The sequence below is a fragment of the Phyllostomus hastatus genome, unplaced genomic scaffold, assembly GCF_019186645.2.
Source record: "Phyllostomus hastatus isolate PE091 unplaced genomic scaffold, TTU_PhHast_1.1 phas_contig_198, whole genome shotgun sequence".
NCBI lineage: Eukaryota > Metazoa > Chordata > Mammalia > Chiroptera > Phyllostomidae > Phyllostomus > Phyllostomus hastatus.
Window position 1 is genome coordinate 2,692,731 of NW_025333715.1, and position 18,902 is coordinate 2,711,632.

At 65.8% G+C, this 18,902-nt stretch overlaps 1 protein-coding gene across 7 annotated transcripts in view; it reads right to left on the reverse strand.

Annotated features, from left to right (window-relative positions):
- The window catches only part of ARHGAP8 (Rho GTPase activating protein 8), a 31,810-nt gene that overhangs the window by 1,594 nt on the left and 11,314 nt on the right, over positions 1-18,902 (reverse strand). For all 7 annotated transcript variants that reach the window (XM_045834906.1, XM_045834905.1, XM_045834907.1 and 4 more), the window contains 10 exons: positions 17,019-17,138; positions 16,111-16,263; positions 12,948-13,035; positions 11,657-11,788; positions 10,350-10,436; positions 8,671-8,769; positions 7,299-7,409; positions 2,909-2,982; positions 1,595-1,672; positions 708-836 (listed from right to left, as the gene is read on the reverse strand). In XM_045834906.1, coding sequence (XP_045690862.1) covers positions 708-836; positions 1,595-1,672; positions 2,909-2,982; positions 7,299-7,409; positions 8,671-8,769; positions 10,350-10,436; positions 11,657-11,788; positions 12,948-13,035; positions 16,111-16,263; positions 17,019-17,121 — 1,054 coding nt within the window. In that variant the 5' untranslated portion in view covers positions 17,122-17,138. The remainder of the gene's footprint in view (positions 1-707; positions 837-1,594; positions 1,673-2,908; positions 2,983-7,298; positions 7,410-8,670; positions 8,770-10,349; positions 10,437-11,656; positions 11,789-12,947; positions 13,036-16,110; positions 16,264-17,018; positions 17,139-18,902) is intronic.

Sequence of the window (18,902 nt, forward strand, 5' to 3'; positions counted from 1 at the left end):
AAAACAACGATGAATAAAATCTTTTAAAAAACACACGCACACACAGCTCACCAACCAACCAAGTGTCCCCAAGCTCCCCCTGCAAAAGCGCACCCACATGCTCGCACTGACTCACACCACACCGACTTGCACACTCACACGCACTCACACACATACACACACTCTCACACCCTAGTCCCTGGGTGTGCTGACCTCCCGCTGCACCTCGGGCGGGGTCACCACGGACACCCCGGGCTCCGCAAACGCGGCCACAGCGGAAGGACACAAAGCCTTCCACTGCGAACGTTCTTGCGGGGTTTCTGGTAAAAGCCGTTCTCTCGTGAAAACCCGCTGTTGGGTCTTTGTAAAGGGACACGCAGTTCCCGTGAAACGACCATTCTCGAGCCGCCCACGCGCCGGGGGCTCCCCAACCCCCCCCCCCCCCCCGTGCTGGAACTTGGCTCTCCAGCCTCACCCCACGTCCTCCGCATGACGGTCCCAGAGCGGCTTCCGGTGCAGGGGCTGCCTCCAGCGCCCCCTGCGGTCCCTTCGGGAAAGACCCCTCGCAGCGGGCAGGAGGGACGCCCCACTGACGGCCACAGAGCCACGGTGCCCGAGGCTCGTCCTGGGTGCCCGGAGCCAGGCCCGGCTCGCCCTCGAGCACCCTGCCTCTCAGTGTGGCGGCACTGGGCAACCCCGACCCCGGACGGCCCCGGGCAGGCACGTACCGGTGATCCCCAGGATCTGCTCGTAGGCCTTGAAGGTCAGCAGCGGCTGGGGCAGCTCCCGCAGGAAGGTCTTCAGGATCACGGCGGGGACATGGACGTCCCCGTAGTCGTCGAAGTCCACGGGCTTGCCTGGACACGGAGGGCGTGGCCCTGAGTTTGGACCCTGGGCCGGGGACTCGGGCTTCAACACGGGGCGGAGGCGAAGCAGCTTTAAACCTCGGAAGGGAGAGCCTCAGGCGGCAGCAGGGCTGACTGGGGGCGGGCTCTGTCCGGGGGCGGGCTGGGTCCTCTCTGGAGGTGGGGGTGCTGTCACCCCATCCGCCCCTGCTTCCCCCAGGGAGCCCGGTGGAGGCGGGGTCGCTGCTGGCTTCTCGTCTGGGCAGCTTGGGTCCCGGCCAGGGCGGGAGTGCCCGGGGTCAGGGCCCTGGCCCGCACTGTCCCCAGTGCCCACACCAGTGCAGGGAGGGGCTGGCCCGCCGGCTCCCAGCGCCGGCCGCATGGCTACAGGAGCGAATATGTGACCACAGAAACGACGAGGGGGCGGGGGGCACGGGGCTCCTCCTTGTGGGTGAGCCGTCTGCTTTGCCGGCGTCACGGCGTCTCCCCACCCGCAGGCTACACCCTGGTCGCTGAGGACGCTGCGGTGAGCAGGTGGGCGCTGCTGCCGACAGAGCTGCCGCAGAACCGTCCCCACCACCGTCCGCCTGGTGCGCCTGGAGAAACCCTCAGGGCGTAAGGGCGTCGAGAGGCCACCTGCCCCGGAGCTGGGCACAGGACCTACCAGGACAGCTGTCCCGGCCCTGGGTTCTTTGGGGGCTGGGCGCGGGGGGGGGCTCCAAGGCCCCAGCGGGCAGGTGGCTCCAGGAGCCACCCTGATTCCGACTCACCCTGATTGTAGAGCCGCTGGACCTCGCGCACGGTCTGGATGCTGGCGGATCGCCGGAACAGGCCCTCCGTGCGCAGTCCTGCAGGGAGAGGGCCTCCAGGGGTCTCACGGGTTCCAGCACACCAGGTTTCCAGAACCTTCCATGGCTCCCCCTCCCTCTGCTGACCTCCTTCATTCATTCCCTTCTGTTCAAGCTCTTCCACGTTCCCCAATCCGACCCGATTTCCCTCCCACCTGCATGGCCCCTGGGAAGGGAGGCTGGAGACCGACCGCCATGGAGGCCAGACAGACCCGGGTCCCGGGCAGCGCTGCCTCGGACCAAGCGCACAGCCTGCCCGAGCTCAGCCGCCCGTCTGCAGAGCAAGGCCCGGGCTGCCCGCTGCCCCCGGGGGCCGATGGACAGGAAAACGAGTGGCGAGCATCGGGCACCCCCGGGCCCCAGCCCGCTGCTTCCCTTCCTCCCCACCAGGGTCTAGGGCTGCCTGCCCGGCACGCAGTCCCTCGCCGCACGCGGAGATTTAAATGTAATTAAAATTAAATGACACTTAAAACTCCAGCCACTTAGCACTCACGCCAGGTGTAAGGGCTCTGTGGGGCGATTCCCCACGGGGGGTAGGGACGCCCACTTGGGGGTGGGAGGCGCAGGCAAGACCCGTGTCCCCCCCCACTGTTCTCCCCCCCAGTGTTCTCCCCCCCCGTGTTCTCCCCCCCGTGTTCTCCCCGCCCCCCGTGTTCTCCCCCCCCCCGTGTTCTCCCCCCCCCGTGTTCTCCCCCCCAGTGTTCTCCCCGCCCCCAGTGTTCTCCCCGCCCAGTGTTCTCCCCACCGCCCCCTCCAGTCTATCTGCATTCTGACTCCGAGGGGAGCCATCGGCAGACTTGGCCGACGCTCCCGTCCTCGTCAACCACAGGATGTGCCCCCCCCTGCGCCGTGGATCCCTGACTCGGACCCGCTCGGCAGGCCTGGTAGCCCCTCTCCCACCCCTGCCGCCTCTCCCTCCAGCCTGCAGCCCCCTGCTCACTCAACGAACAGACCCTGAGCCCCTGCTGTGCGCCGTCTCTGTGTTTGTTCGTTAAGGGACAGAGTAGCTTCCTGAAACAGACGCAGCCCGTTTCACAGTCTCTGACCTGGGTCTTTGCACACTAGCCTTCGCCCGGTCCCGAAACACGTCACATCCCGGTCACCGCCCTGCATGGGCTCCCCTCCCCCAACTCCCCGGCCTGGGGTGCTCAGGACTGGGCTGGCCTCCCAGCGAGGCACGCAGGGTGGCCCTCCCGTCCTCCTGCCCCCCGGCCGGAGCCAGCTCCTCCCACTCACCTTTCTCTCTCAGGTAGGTCACCGTGAACCTCAGCACGGGGGGGATGAGTTCGCCTTGGTTTTTGTCCTTGAGGCTGAGGGGACAGAAAAGACAGCAGCGGTTTTGGCCTGGGCGTGGCAGGCAATCGCGGCCAGCACAGGGCTCCGGGCCTCTCCACACCTGGGAGAGCATGGGACCCTGGAATCCAGGAACCCGAGAGAGGGAGGGAGAGGGAGGGAGAGGGAGAGAGACTCGGCCACCGCCCTCAGGTGGCCCGGTGGCCAGGAGTGGCAGGAATAGCAAGAATGAAAGCGCAGTGTCAGAGGTTCTCCGCCAGCTGCGGGCTCTTTTCCTCCTCCGTTTCCTTGGGGGGCAGTCTTGGCCCCGCCTGAGCTGGACGACCCTCAGCCTGCCTCGTAGCCTCTCCAGACCCAGTCCCCTGCGGAAGGCAGGGATGGCTGGGAGCTGCAATTCACAGTCAGTGGCGAGGGGTGTGGACGGCTTTGCGAAGGGGCACGTCAAAGGCACTGACAGTTAAAACCGCTGGAAGGCCAGGGGCTGAGGGGCTTCCCAGGCCAAACACAGGGGGCCCCCTCTCACAGGTGCAGACAGGGTCACCCAGCCAGAGTGCCCGGGTCTGTTGATCCCAAAGCCCGGGCTAGTCACCGCTCCTGGGGGGAGGGGACCCAGCTGGGAGTCACTGACCAGCCTGGGTCCCGGAGACCTGTCCCGCCACGGCTGCTGAACATACCCCTCGCCTATAGCTCAGCCGATGTTTCGTGTTTTAGGAGCAGACTTCCCGCGCAGAAGGGGCCCGGGAGAGCAAGAGGCCGAGGGCCTGGAAGGGGCGGGCTGCCCCAGGTCACAGGGCCCCCAGCCCAGTGTCCTTCCCTGTGCTGGGCGGTGAAGGGGCAGGACAGACGCCCAGCCTGCAGCATGGGGGGCCTGGCACTCAGTCACCGCCCTCGACGGAGTAGAAATGACAGCTGGGCTTTCTCCCCCGGTCCCTGAGCCAGTGAGGAGGGGCTTGCCCCAGGCACTGCCACCCTACCAAGCCCGCTGCCTGCATCCCAGCAGCCCCGTGTTCATACAGGACAAACGGACTCAGAGAGGCTGACTGTTTTATCTGAAGTCACACAGCCTAGGGCTCAGGCCAACGGGCTCCCAGGGCCCTGTGCCTGGAGCACCCCAAGGCCTGGTGTGCAGTGGGGGTGCTGGGAGGTGGCGGCAGGCCCCCGCAGGCTGCGACACCTCTCGGACAGCTGGCCCTCCCTGGGGGCTGTGGGGGCCACGACAGAGGCTTGCTCCACCCTCTAGACCGGCCCCCCCAGCTCCAACGGGCGGGGGCTCTGCCAGGTCAGGCTGGCGGTGACTTAGAACCGGGGCCATAGGCCCACCCCCTGCCCCACAGCCTTCCCAAATAGCACTTTACGCTCTCTGCCCCGCCCCCGGGGCCGGAAGACCAAAGGCAAGCATCCCAAGCACGCAGGGAAAGAGCGGGAAAGCAGCCGCCCATCACCCCTACCCTCGCACAACGTGTCCTGGCCGCCGAGGCCTTCCACCCTGGGGCCCCCCGTGCTGCGCGGCCCTGCCCACCCGAGAGCAGACAGCACCCCGGAATCTGCTGCCTGAGGGTCCTTAGCAAATGGGGGCCCACATGGGCACACTGAAAACTACAAAACATCCCTGAAAAACATTCAAAAGGTCCAAGTAAATGGAAAAACGTCCTGTGTCCGGGGACGCAAAGACGCACCGCTGTCAGGACGGCGGTAGTAGTCCCCAGACTGACCTCCCTCCCGGCGGCCCCGCCCCGCGGAGGCCCAGCGGCCCGGCTGCGGAAACGGACGAGCCGATGCTAAAGGTCGCGTGGAAACTCAAGGGGCCCAGAATCGCCAAGACGGCCCCGGGAGAGAACAGAGTCGGAAGACTCCTACTCCCGATTCCGAAACTTCCTGAAGCTTCGGCGACACAGAGTGTGGCACCGGTACACAGGTCAACAGAATAAAATGAAGAGTCAGAAATAAACCCTCACATTTATGGTCAATCCGTTTTTGATAAGGGTGTCAAGGCAAGTCAATGAGAGGAAAATAGTCTTTTCAACAAAGGGTCCCTGTTTGTGTGGAGTCATCAGGGAAGGCTTCCTGGCGGAGGGGGCCATGAAGAAGGAATAAGAGCAGGCAAAGCGCCGGGCAGCAGGAACTGGCTCCTAGAGTCTGACACCCTGGCCCTGGAGGGTGAAGGAGGAGGGTAAGGTTTCACCTCCAGTCAGAGAGAAATTGGGGTTGCCTAGCTTGATTTCCGAAGACGGAAAGTGCCAGAAGTGGGATGTGGACCCCCCACCCCGCCAAGGCCCCTCCCTCTTCCCACGGGGCCACGTGTGCCCAGGCAGGACTGTGCTAAATGCACGCGAACATTTCCGTTTCCTCTCTTCAGGGACCTCGGGCCAGCAGAGACCTCTGGACTCACTGACTTCCCATCAACACACTAACTTCATCAGCTCATGCTAAGGTGAGAGCTCTCTGTTGTATGCTTTTGAACTTGAACTCAGCGAATTAACACTGGCGAATAGGACGGGGTGATGAATTTCAATGGTGTTTATTCATTCATAGTCCAAGGAGAGTACACAGCTGGCGCCGTATTTCACGTGCTCATTGCCGTTTCATTGTAGTCGTTCTCGGCGAAACGGCAGAAAATGCTAATTCCGAGAGGCGACTGCACGGGCTGCCCCTCACAGCGGTGCGCGCAGAATGATTTCAGGGGCTGTCCGAGGCCACCGCCACTCCCCATGGACGTGAGGGACCGGTTTGCACAGTGACAAGGGGCCCTGTCACAGGGAGGGACCTCGGCTCTCTAAGGGGTGTCACTCACACGCACGGGGCCCCGGGGGGCTTCACAGAGCAGAGAGGACGCCCCCAATTATTGACCGTCTCCCCCACACTTGGGGGGGGGGCTTTAGAAGTCCACCAGGCGGGCGTGTTTCCGGCGTTTCAGCTTTAAAGTTTCATTGGACAACGGGAGACAGAAGGGGCTCTGGACAGGGAAGCTGGTCCCAAAGGCACTGAGAGCCACTGGGCTGAGGGACGGATGGTGGAGAAGCCAGCGGCCTCGGCCAGGGCCACCCACCCAGGACCCCTGCAGAACCGCCAGACATGCCAAAAGCGGGTGGAAGGGTGGCAGGTGGGCGGAAATCCCAGGCCTGCAGGCGGGGCGTCCCTGGGACCCTGCTGAGAGCGGAGTTCTCGCCAGCGCCCCCCAGAGGGGCCCAGGAGCACTGCGGGTCAGCGCCCCACCCTGCCTTCCCTGGGGCTGTTAGGAGTGTGGGGTCAGGCCAGCCCTTGTTACAGTGTTTGAAAAAAAGGGAAGAAAATGCCTTTCGGTGAACTTTGGTTCCAGATATATGAAGGGGAAGGGTCTACGTGAACAAATACTGTGTTTGCGAAGGGCTCACAAAACACTTCTCGAAGGGGACCCCACCGTGTGGGTGTGGCAGGGCAGGCGGGGGGTGAGCCCCCCTAATCCAGACAACAATGTCTAAACTCAAATAAAGTCAAACTCAGGGCCGCACGGACACCAGCCACGTTTCACGTGCGCATCAGCCACCCGTGGCCACCGCAGACCGAGCCTAGCCTCCCAACGGTCCGGAGAACATCACCGCTCCACCTTTACCCGCTGGGACGCAGCCGCGGTGGCCATTGCCCTCCGAACCCCTCCCTGCCAGCTCCCCGGCGGACGTGCCTGGCCCTGGGACAGGTTCCCGCACAGCCCCTGCCCCTCGCTGCCCGGACCAGCTTCCTGGTCCCGCCGTACGCTGGGGAGTTCGGGTCAACACGTGTTTACTGCCCTGCCCCTCCGGGCGGGCCAGGGTCTAGAACGGGTCAGCGGGGCTACGTTCTCTGGCGGTTCCAGCGGACAGCCCGTTCCCGGCCTCTCGCAGCCGCTAGGGCACCCGCAGTACCTGGCGGTGGTCCTGCGGTGTCCCCACGTCCCTCTGACCTTGACCCTCCTGCATCCCTCTTATGAGGACCCTGAGAGGACACTGCCCCCCATCCCTGATCACCCAGGGTGACTCCCCACCCCAAGGTCCGTCACCTGACCACACTTGCCAAGTCGAGTTTGCCATGTAAAGCGACAAAGTCACAGGTTCTGGGGACCAGGACACCATGTCCACAGGGGTCAGCGAGCGGCCCGACACCGCCCCTGCCTGCCCCCCCTGCCCCCCGTGCCCCCCCTGCCCCCCCTCACTCCGGCCCGAGGAGACAGAAGGAGGTCCAGTGCACCGACTCACAGCAGTGGGCGCCACCCAGTGACCGCTGCAGGCCTCACTGCTGCTGGCCAAGTCTGGGGACCACTCCCCCCACACAGAGGCGCCCCACGGCGGACACGGGAGCAGGCCACGCCGGGCTCACTTACTACTGCAGGCTGACGCCGAACTGCTGCGTGGGCAGAGGCGGCCGTGGTGGTGGCGTCTTGGCGGGAGGCAGCAGCTCGCCCTTGCGCAGGCTCCGGAGCTTCTCGTCGTACCTGTGGGCACAGCAGGAGCCCGGCTCTCACCTGGTGGGGCCGAGGGCTCGGACCAGAGGGGCCACCTGCAGGCTCTGTCTGGGGCCAGCACCCTTGGGCGTCTGCAGGACACCCAAGTGTCAGCCTTCTGGGCCCATGCACCACCCTGCTGTCTCTCTCTCTCACGCGCGCACACACACACACACACACACACACACCACTGCCGGGGACGCTCACACACAAGGCAGGAAGGGACGCCCAGCCCTGTGAAATGTCCAGTCTCCCCCACCCACCCACCCACCCACCCCCGGCCAGTACTTCACCCACACGTGTCTGCATAGGGACGCCCCCTTCTGCTGGAAACACCCTTCCCTGGCTGCCCGACGCAGCCGGCCGTCCCCCTGAAACCCCCTGAAACCCCCTGAAACCCTCTCCCGGCGTCGCCCCCTTCTGGAAGCCTCCTGCAGCACACCCGTTCCACCCACCCTCCCGGGCTGGGTGCGGCGCCTCTTGCGGGCCCTGTCATCTCTAACTTGTGGCCACTGCCACCTGGCGGGGTGGGGAGGGGTCCTGAGGGCAGAGTCACTCCCCGAGAGGCTCCGTCCCCAGCCTCTGGCATGTGACTTGGAGCCCGGAGGGAGCTCAGCCTCTCCGCTGCCCCTGCAAGGCTGTGTCCTCACCCGCAAGAGGGCCCTGGTCCCTCAGAGGACACCCGGAGAGGGAGACGCAAGGGGCAGAGGGCGCCCGGGCAGGGGCAGAGGCCTGGGTTGGAGGGGACCCCAGCCTGCACTGGCTGTGGGGTGAGGGCCACCACATGCCTTCCTGGGGTCCCCCACCCCACATGACAGAGCAGGAGGGGAGCTCCTGTGCCGTGTGAACTAAAGCAGCAGACCCAGCAAGCAGGCTTTCAGCAAGCGGCCACGGACGCGCTGCCCTCGAGGGCACCTGTGGCCTGAGCACGTTCAGCCCAGCGTCACCCACACCCCTGAGATGCACCCCAAGGCTCCTCCCCAAAGCAGAACCACCAAGCACCGAGGCAGCGACAGCCATCACCGCTGTGGCTATTTTCTGAAACCCACTTTGCAAGGTGGGAGAGAGAAACAGGGGTCCCGCACGTGCCCCCCACCCGGGGTCGGCAGCCGGCATCGCCACTGCGCCTCCTGGAGGATGCTGCCGGCTGCTGAGCCGGACCTGGCCGCTCCTCGCAGGATGCGGAGCCTTCCTCACGGATGGGGCGGGACCCAGACTCGGGACACACCTCACACGCTGCGGCCTGACTCACCGCACGACCTCCGCGGGGATGGCCAGCTGGTCGCATTTGAGGTGCGCCCGGAGCTCACTCAGGTAGTTGAAATAGGTGACTTTCTTCCCGAACTTGTGGCTGCGGAAGCAGAAGAGACCAGAGACCATGAGGCGGCCGCAGAGCTGCGGGCCGGAGGGCAGGGAGGCAGGGGTGGGGGAACGCCACCCGGAATCGGGCCGTAGCGGGGGTCTCGAGTCTGCAGATGCTCTGCTTTTACAAGACCACGGACGCCCCGGACACTCGAGGGACCCTCTGCGTAAACACAGATCACGGTCTGCACCTGCCGTGAATCTGCAGACGCCGGAGTCTGCGTGGGAGCCAGGGGTGTGGAAGGGCAGCTGGGAACGGGGCTTCCCCTCCAGGCCCCCTCCTCTCCCTGTGAAGGGTCCTGTGAGGGCAGGGGCCACACCCAGGTCCTCCCCGGCGTCTTTCCAGGACGCTGTCCCCCTGGGGACCACAGTGGAGCCAGCACGGCCCCAAGGCCAGCCCAACCCTGGGCGAATCACCTCGCCCGCCTGCCGGGCTTCGGCCCCCCCTTGCAAACGGGGCTTCTCCCTCCTACATACACGGGCGCCCCTCTGCATAAACTGGTCCGCTGCCCCACCCCGGCGGACACTACCACCGGTGTCCATTACTATGTTTTACGTGTATCCATCTTTTATGTCCCCATCACAGGTGACACAACATCTATCAGTTTCAGGAATACGACAGGGTGACGAGGCATTTATAGAACACATGCAGCGATCCCCGAGAAACCGAGGCCCACACCGTCCGCAGATATGACAGCATGACCCCGCGTCTGCGGTGCCCGGCGAGCCTCAGGCTCCCGGGCTGCAGAGTGGGGGGAGGCCGGGGCAGGGGGGGGGGCGCCGTGGGAGCAGGTGCACCAGCACCCGCTCTGGCCAGCGACCACGCCCACTGGGCTGCTCAGCTTTCCAGCCTCCCCCGCCCCGACCGGGAATCGCCTCCAAAGAAAGCTTCCTTGGGTCCCTCTGCTTGCGTCCCCACCTCACAGGACATGCACCCTCTCGGGGCAGTTCTACACCATTACAATGACCACGGGCTCTGTCCGTCCAGATCTCCAGAAACTCCCCATGGTTCAAAACTGAAACGGAGCTGTTTTATCACCAGCCCAGCTTGAACCCAGAGCCGGGGGAGGCCCCGCTGTGCGCACTGGCTCCCCCTAGTGGACGAGGGGGAATCAGACGGGTTCCTGGACCCCCTGCTGCTGGCACTGAGGGGCAAAGCGGGGGGCCCTCGCGGTTCTGCGGGAACAGTCTGTGGGGACAGAGGTGCCCGTGTCAGAGCTTCGGGGAGCCCCCCGTACCAGAGCAAGAACCCCCTCGGCGATCCACCCGTGTTTCTGGCGCCCCTCTCCAGCCGTCCAGGCAGCTGCTGGGCCCCCGGCTTGGCGGATGGCTCAGGACTCTGTGTGTTGAGGTGGTGTGTGTGTGTGGTGGTGGGGGGGTCAGGGTTCCTCCAGGGTCACCTCACACCGTGGGGCACGCTGGGACGTTCCTCCTCAAGTCCCAGGGTGGCCGGGACGAGGAGAGGGCTCGGGAGGCAGGTCGGGGCCTCAGAGAGCAGCCTGGGGGCCGCAGACGGTGTGGGTGCCAAGCGTGGAGGCCGTGGGGGGCCGGCGGGGGGGGGCCGCGTACCTGATGAGGGGCCTGAAGACGTTCCACAGGACCTTGATGAAGTTCGTGGGGTGCACGACGTAAAGAGCCTTCAGGTTCTTCTTGTACCTGAGGGGGCGGGGCCCTGACTTCAGAGCGCGGCGGCCGCAGGGACACACCCGAGCGAGCGGAAGAACCGCCGGCCACTCGCCAGAGCCCGTTCAGGGACGGCGGGCAGACCCAGAAAGGACTGGAACTCGGGGGAAACCAGGACCCTGCCCACCACAGCCCCACTCACTGGGGCTCCCTCACTCCGGGCCGGGGCGGGCGGTGGGGGTTCATAGCGGAGGGCAATGGGGCCACAGCTCTCAAAACAAAACCTGCACCCCGTTCTCTGCTGGGAATTGCTTCTGGGGGAGCAGGGAGTCTACCGTGTGGGTCACACAGGCTGTGAGATGGGTCACAGAGTCCCACACAGCGAGGCACTAGGCACCCACGTAAAAACGAGGTGGTTCGCCCTGGCTGGGGTGGCTCAGTGGGCTGAGTGCCAGTCTGCAAATCGAAAAGTCGCTGGTTCAGTTCCCAGTCAGAGCACAGGCCTGGGTTGTGGGCCAGGTCCCCAGTTGGGGGCATGGGAGAGGCAACTGATCGATGTTTCTCTCCCTCTCTTTCTCCCTCCCTTCCCCTCTCTCTAAAGTAAACAAATGAAATTTAAGAAACAAAGCAAAACTGCTCTAGGAGGAGTCCCAGTGCATTCCTGTAATCTCACGCAGCACCACTCAAAGAGAAAAACAAAAAACGAGGTGATTCTCAGCTCACCTCCCTCCCTCCCTCCCTCCCTCCCTCCCTGAATAATTCAGTCCCAAGGCTGAGCCAAGGCCATTGGCTTGCACCCCGGGTGGGGGCAGAGGCCGCGCCGGGCCCATCGGGGCCAGGGGCCAGTGCGGTGGCCGTGGGCCCTGGCGGGGAGAAGTCCCGCCAGCCAAGAAGAGCTTTACGTCTGCACGTGGTTGAAAATCACCAGGACAACAGTGCATGACACGGTATGTGAGCATGGAGCGGAGGCCACATTTCAGCGTCTGAAAATACGTGTGTTGGAACTGAGTCCCCGCCTTGTTCATGTATTGTCTGTGGTGGCCGCGCCCTGGGTGGTGTCTGGGGTCTGTGACCAAGGCCCATCAGCCCTGCAAGGACACACGTGCCTCCCCGTCCTGGCCGGCCGCTCAGGACAGAGCCCCAGGCCCCCAGGCTCGCCCAGCCCCCACCCCCCCCGGCCCCCGCCCACCCACAGCCATGCCCCCGGGCTGCCCCGCGACCCCCGTCCCGTCCCCCCCCCCCCCGGCACGCACTTCCGGTCGAACTCCCGGTAGGCGCTCTGAAGCCAGTGCAGGGACGGCTTGTTCCGGCTGCTCAGCCCGTGGTGGAAGTACACCAGGACGTAGTCGCTCTCCACCTGCTGGTCCAGCGTGAACTTCAGGTACCTGGGCGCCGAGCACAGACCCGGGCTGACCGTCGTCGCCGCCGCCGCCCTCCCGCTGCCGTTACACCAGACGGGCCTTCCCCACGGCGGGAGGCTGGGGCGCCCGGCGGGTGTCGGCATCGCGTGGGTGGGGGCCCCCAGTCCTCATTTGTTAGATGACAGCTGAGACTCAGAGATGTTCGGTAACTTCACTAAGGTCACACAGCTTGAGAGTGGATGTGGTGGGCCAGAAAGGACCCCCGAACACACCCAGGTCAGATCCAGAATCTGTGAGTGTGGCCGCACTGGGGAAAGGGTCCCGAGAGGAAGGCCTACCCCTGGACTGCCTGGGGGGGCCCTGGCTGCCACCACGGGTGTCCCCCTGGGGCAGAGGTAACGGGGACATGGCACAGAGGGGGACGGCCACGTGGAGGGGGGGTGCGGGGGGAGCAGAGAGAGGTGGGCCCCGCCCGGGAGGGTGAGGGCCGCTGCTGCCGCGGGAAGCCGGAGACGGCAGGTTCCCTCCTGGACTCCCGGCCCCCAGGACCGTGAGAAGGAACTTCTGTCTTACATGCCCCCTGGCTTGTCACGGCGGCCACGGGAAACTCACCGAGGGGAGGAACCCGGACGGGACCCCAGGACTGGTGTGCAGCCCCCCTCCCCGGTCAGACTCCCCGGGGCTCCTTCCAGGAGTGGCAGCTCCTTCTCTCTGTGCTGGCTCCCAGCCCTTCCCCATCTCCCGTGAGTGGTGTCCTCACTGTGCTCTGCCCTGTCCCTCGACCACACCTGCAGGACCGGCTCCACGGTCCACCTCCCTCACTCACACACACACACACACACACTCAGGACAACCCTCTCAGGCTGGCACCGGCGTGCCTAAGTCTACACACCAGGCCGCTGAGGCCCATGCAGAGGGCCTGGGGGCTCGGGGGCAGCGGGGAGAGGCTTCTAGAAAGAGGGAGTCCCGAAAGGGCCCCGAGGCCGACGGGGCCCGCAGTCCTGCAGGCGGGTTGGGTGACTGGCAGTGGGCGTGACGTGTGCCTCGGGATCCGTGATTCGATCTACGCGTGTGTTAGCCTTTGACCCTGAATGTCCCTCCTGTGCTGAGTGACGGAGGGGCGTGAGCACAGGGCGGGGGGGTGTGAGCACAGGGTGGGGGGCGGTGGCAGGGCGGCACTCACTCCAGCAGGCGCCTGTGGTTGAGCTCGTGCGAGGGCGGCATCCGGCAGCAGCTGAAGGAGACGACGCGTCTCCCGAAGCGGTCCTCCCCTGCGGGAAGACATGGGCGCGGCCTCAGCAGGACACTCATGCCCCAGCGGCCGCTGCCGCTCTCAGAGCCCCTGCCGGCATCCACCGAGGGAGGCGCCTCCAGCCCGGCCTGCCTGCGCTAAGAGGGGCGGGCAGCCGGCCGACAGCAAAGGTGGCACCTGCTGGACAGGCACCTGCCGCGTGACGGTCGGGGTGCAGCAGCCAAGTTCACCTGCACGACCAGGCCACGTGCTGCATGCCCCACTCCCTTTTACAAAGGGGAAGCCGGGCACGGGGGTTGTCACCGGTGCAAAGCCACACAGAGGTTGTCACCGGTGCAAAGCCACACGGCCACTGAAACCGAGACACAACAGGCTTGCGAACCAGTGTCTGCCACCCCGCCTGCCGCCTCCGCCCACAAAACTAAAGCACCCCCCCGTGCCGCCCCCCCTCCCGCACAGGGCCCCCCGGACTCTGGGCCCAAGAGAAACCAGGGGTGGCCTTAGGGGGGACAGTTTTCCGGATGTGACCTCCCATGGTACAGGAGCCCGCTCGGAAGTGTGGCAGCTTGGTCCTGGCCCCTGTCATGGCCCAGGTCACCCTGTCATAGTCTGGACACAACCGTGCTCGCCCCATGCGGGACGGAGGGGGTAGTCCTGGAGCACCGCCCCCCGGTCTAGTGACCCTCGACCCAGAACGCAGGCTGCTGCGCGTGCCTGAGGCTCCGCCCACGTCCAGGGACCGTTTCCCGGTTGGCGGAAGGGCTGGCTGTAGAAAGAGCAGCAGGAACCCAAAGAAAACAGGGGCGCCCTCCTAGAAATGGGCACAGCTCTGAACTCACGCTCATTAGAAAGAACTCGTTTATTTAATTTTTAGAGCTGGGGGAGGCGGGGATACACACAGGGACCGAAACGGCAGTGTGAGAGAGACACATGGATCCGCAGCCTCTCGCAGGCGCCCTGACCGGGGACCGAACCCGCAGCCCAGGCTTGTGTCCCGGTCAGGGCCCCTGCAAAGAAACACCCGCGCCAGCTCTCAGCTGCTCACTGGAAGGGGGACAGGGTGGTGACAGTGTGTTCTCGTGCCCCCCCCCGCCCCCCCGCCCCAAAAGGTAACGAACTGAGACACCCCACGTATGCCCACGTGTGCCCTGCCGGCCCTGACCCCGCTGCCCGCCACTTCGAGACACGTGCCCATCTTCCCGGGAGCCTGGAGGCCACCCTGGCACACGGGACTCCAGCTGCTTCGGCTCCCGGCGCGGCCGCCTCCGTTTCACCGGCTCCTCCAGAGTCCCGGCCCCGCCTCCCGTCCGTGTGCAGAGCGCCCGCCGGAGAGGCTGCCCCAGAGGCCACGCACTCACGTGCTTCCCCTGCCCCCACCCCCACCGCGTGCTGGTCCTCCACACACACACCCTCGGGTGGCCGGGTCTGGGAGGGCAGCCTGGCTCCCCAACCGCGGCCCACCGTCTCGGGGGCCAGGGCTCCGCGGCCGCCCTGCGTCCGTGCCCACCGGCGGGACCAGCGGGAAAAGACGACTTCGCTTCTGAAGCTGTGAACGGTCAGATCACCGAGTGGCCACTATCACTCCTGAAACCGGACCACACGGGAGGTCTGGGGGACTCGCTAAGCAACTGGGCCAACGGAGGGTCAGGCCCACCAGCGTCGGCCGCGGCCGCTGCGCACGCAGCTCCGGGGAGAGTGACCACACACGGGCCGGGGGACAGGTCTCTGCCCAGCCCCACGAGCCCCGTGAGAACCGCCGGGGCGCCCTCTGACAGCCACACCGACATCGGCGGTGACTTCCACCCGCGGCTGGGCCGCACCTCCCGGGTGAGGGCACCCTCCCTCACCGGACAGCCCTCACTTCAAACCCCAGCGGCAAGACCGGGGTCCCCAGGCCACCCCACTGCTGGCCACAAACGGGCTACAAACAGGAGGTTCCCACTAACCCTCAGGATCAGTAACTCACGAGAAGAGCCCACAGCACTCGGCAGGGGCTGTGCTCACAGCTACAGTTTATCACAAAGGACACCGCGCGGGTCCAGCCCGGGGGCAGACGTGGACGGGAGGTCTGGGGGACCTCTCCCACCGAGACGGGGACATGGCCGTGCCACCCACACCCGGGCGGCCCCTCTGCACCCCGGTGTCCAGGCTCTCTGAGTCCCGGGTCCTTGGGGACGGGGGTGAGCCAGCAGCAGGGGAACTGGGGCCCAGAGGGGAGGGTGCCCAGGCCCCTCCCTGCCTGTGACGTCGCTGTGATTGGGTTCCCAGACGCCCGGGTGGTGGGGGGAGCACGTGTCTGCGTGTGTCTGCGAGGCGTGCCTGGAGGAGACCACCGTTTGGGACGGGAGACTGAGAAGACACTCCTTACCAGCTCAGTGGGTGTCGCCCCCACGTGGGGCGGCCTGAAAGGGCGCAGGAGGATGGGTGCTCGTGCCCCCCCTGCCCCCGCGGGAGCTGGAGCGGCCGTCTCCTCCTGCCCCTCCCACTGGCGGGCGTCCATCGTCCGTCCGTCCGTCCATCCGTCCATCCGTCCATCCGTCCGTGCTGCCGGTCTCAGGCCCCAGCCTCCGACTGGGACCACCGGCTCCCCTGGGGCTCCAGCTCGCAGACTGAGGGTCACGGGGCTTCCCAGACCCTGGCACCATGTGACCCCGGGCCCCCCCATAAACCTCCTCTCGCCTGTAGCTCTGCATCTCTCCCCCCGCCCCCCCCCCAGCCTAATGAAACCGACCCACTATGCCCCCGCTGCCTGCTGAGTGTGGGGCGGCTCGTCCCCTCGGTGTGGCAGGGGCTGCTGCTTCTGGCGACGTGTGGCGTGACGGCGTCTTTGGTCGGCAAAGCCACCTGTTTCATTCCGGCCTCCGCTCTTCAAAGACCGCAGGACGCTGCCTGGCGGCTTCCCAGAGCCCCCGGGCAAGGCTCGGACCGGTAGGTCATTTCCCTCCCAAAACGCCGGCGGCCACGGCGTGCTAGTTCCTGTCGCGGTTTTCGCGCCGGGGGCACAGCCTCGCTGCAGGGAAGCGGCCCCGAGGTGCCGCCCCACGCCGCGGCCGGCACTGTCGGGGCTCCTGGGGGCCACCCGGCTGGGACTCACCTGCCACCTGCAGAATGCCGTGTCGGGCCACGTCGTAGAAGGGGTGGCTGGTGCTCAGCGCCGGGTCCTGGCCGGCCGTGGGTGCCGCCGAGGGCCTTCGTGCCGCGCCCGGCACGGCCGCCACCTGCTCCTCCTCCTCATCTCTCCGCAGCTCTGTGGCAGACAAGGACGAGAGGAAGTTGGCTGGATTCTCCGGGAAGGAGAATGAGGGAGGCTCTTCTTACAGGACAGCCGCCACGCCTCAGCTGCGGTGCACCCACCACGCACCCACCTCTGCTGTGCACCCATTGGGTGGGCACCCACCACGCACCCACCTCCGCTGTGCACCTACTATGTGCAGCGCTGTGGAAGAAGACATATGAGACCTGAGGACTGAAGAGCGGAAACTGAGGCTCAGAGAAGGGGCATGGCGTCCCCAAGGTCCCACTGCTAGGGGGCAGCAGGGTGTGCACTTGAACTCGACTTCTCACCACCGAGTCTGCCTCGGGCGCTTCCTGAAGGATGCTGGCGCTGGCACTGGCAGGGTGCCGTGGGGGCGGGGCGGGGGGTGCGGTGAGGGCAGACCCTGGGTCCCTGAGCTAGCAGGTGGGAAGAACGCGCCGACTTCCGGAGCTGAATTTGAGAATGAGGGTTGCGGGGGGCCCTTCCTACAGAACAAATTGAGGATCTCGCAGGAATGGTTTCAGCTGGAAAAAGAGTGGGAACTCCACAAAGTTCAGGGAAGGGTGGACTCTGCCCCCGGTGCCCTGGGTCCACCGCACCCCTCCACCACGCTCGTCCGGCCCGGAACCCGACAATGGGACGCCCATGGGCACCGTGTCTTTGGAGACAAAGAGTCAAGGAGGGCGGGCCCTGTGAGAAGGGGACAGGACACACAGAGACACCGGGGAGGGGGAGCACACTTGTACCTATTTCGGCCAGCTCCTCCGGGTCCAGCCGGGACATGCTCTGCTGGGCGGCAGGGTGGCCGGGGCACACCGTCGAGAGGCCGCCTCTTAGGGGTCCGGGCATGGGGTCCTTCCGAGGCCCTGAGTGGGGAGAAGCACAGGAATCTCAGGGGCATTTCACACAAGGCCCCGGGGCGGGGCTTTCTGTCACCAGGCGGCCCTGCGTCTCCGGAGAGCAGGGCAGAAGGCAGTGGGGGTGGGGACAGCGTGTGCAAGGCCCACGGACCTCCGGGACACCAGCACGCCGGCCTCCCCACCTCCCGCAGGGCCATGCACACCCACTCCTATACCCACTTTACAGAGCGGGTCACTGAGGCCGGCAGAGATCATTTCAGAACCGCTCGTGGCTGCTCAATAATCGTCATAATTAATGTTACCCTGTGCTGGGGACGCCGCTTCCATACTTGCATAGACTTTTTAAAATACCTGTTTCTGCCCTGGCTGGTGTGGCTCAGTGGATTAAGCTCGGTCTGCGAACTAAAGGGTCACAGGTTCGATTCCCAGTCAGGGCACATGCCCGGGGTTGTGGGCCAGGTCCCCAGTAGGGGGTGCAGGAGAGGCGCCCACACATTGATGTTCTTCTCTCTTTCTCCTTCCCTTCCCCTCCCCTCTTTCTAAACATAAATAAATAAAACCTTTACAAAAAATACTAAATGAAAAAAATCCTCACAACTCCACTCTCGGACAGACACCCTGCAGACTGCACGGAAAGCCCAGGACTAGAACATTCCCAGCGGCACTACAGAAGCAGCCCCCCAGCGGTGGTCGGGGAGGCGCGGAAGTGGGCAGAAGGTCACACAAGGCCCGCCCCCGCCCCCGCCCCCGCCCCATCTCCCGTTTCTCCCGGCTCCTCCCAGTGTCCAGTGTCTGACCTTGGCACAGGCAGACCCGGGTTTGACAGCACCCCCCCCCCCCCCCGGCTCGGAGCCACGGCCACAGCGACACCTGCGGCTTCCCACTGGCCTCCCCCACCCGCTGCCGGCCCCGCCCTCACCGCTCAGCCCTCAGCGGGACTCCGCCGTCAGTCACACACAGCTGTGTGGCCTTGCCTGGAGTCTCGCCCTCTCTGGGCCTGGACGGGGCAGAGCCCGGCCCTTCCCTCTCACTGACTGGCCACCAAGTCCCGGAAGGCTGCCAGGGCCGTGCTGAGAAGGACCTGGGCAGGGCAGGAGGGGGGAGCCCAGGGCAGGGAGGTGGTGGGGGAGGGGTACAGGCCTGGAGAGAAAGGCCCCAGGGCAGAGACAGGCCAAGGTCTCAGGAGTCAGGTGCACACCCTTCTACATGCCACCCTCACACGCGAGTTCATACGCTGACACGCACGTGTACACACGTGCCCTGGCTCCTCCCCGCCTGCAGCTCTGGGCGACACCTCCACATCAGCCCCCCACGACCCACGTTTCACACCACAGCACCCTGCCCCAGGGTCTGCGTCCGAGTTCTTGCGAAGTCACCTGACCCCGGAGGGCAAGGAGGAAGGGAGGCAGGTGGGCGGGACGAGCCAGCTGGCCGGGGCCGGGACCCACAGGGGATCGGGTTTGCTCCCTGGCAGGATGCGGGCACCGAGCGACAGGCAGGGGAGCCCGGCTCTGCCCCCCCGGGCTCCCCACCCGGACCCCACCGGCACCTCCCACGTCCAGCTTCCCCAAGTTGGGGGGCAGCTCACTGGGGAGCTGGGAGGGCACTGGGGGTGACCCCTGGGCCTGAGACCAGCACTCACGCCTGGCCGGGAGCCACCCCCGACCGGCCGGGAAAGTGAGACGAGAAACTCAATCACCTGCCCCCGCAGCCCCGGACGCAGCCAAGGCAGCCGGTCTGCAAGGAGTGCTGGGCGCTGGCTGGGAGGCC